The following is a 246-nucleotide window of genomic DNA, read 5'->3' as shown; positions in this document are numbered from 1 at the left end:
GGGATCCGGGATCCGAGGGCTCCTCCTCCGCAGGGGCACTTCGGGAGGGTGAGTCTCTGCTGCTACGACCCCACCAACGACGGCACAGGGGAGATGGTGGCCGTGAAGTCGCTCAAGGCCGGCTGCAGCCAACAGCTCCTCTCCAGCTGGAGCAGGGAGATCCAGATCCTCAAGACCCTCTACCACGAGAACATCGTCAAGTACAAGGGGTGCTGCAGCGACCAGGGTGGGCACCCCCGGGGCGGC

At 65.9% G+C, this 246-nt stretch overlaps 1 protein-coding gene across 1 annotated transcript in view; it reads left to right on the top strand.

The window, feature by feature from the left end:
* TYK2 (tyrosine kinase 2) overlaps positions 1-226 on the top strand; it is a gene marked incomplete at both ends in the record, with an annotated part of 7,080 nt that extends 6,854 nt beyond the window's left edge. The window contains one exon of the mRNA XM_010012687.1: positions 34-226. Within this exon, the coding sequence (XP_010010989.1) occupies positions 34-226 (193 nt within the window). The remainder of the gene's footprint in view (positions 1-33) is intronic.
* Between the last annotated feature and the right edge of the window lie 20 nt (positions 227-246).

This window comes from Nestor notabilis, unplaced genomic scaffold (genome assembly GCF_000696875.1).
Source record: "Nestor notabilis isolate BGI_N333 unplaced genomic scaffold, ASM69687v1 scaffold23664, whole genome shotgun sequence".
NCBI classification, from domain to species: Eukaryota; Metazoa; Chordata; class Aves; order Psittaciformes; family Psittacidae; genus Nestor; species Nestor notabilis.
The sequence above is the reverse complement of the archived record's forward strand: the minus strand, read 5'-3'. Positions and strand labels throughout refer to the sequence as shown.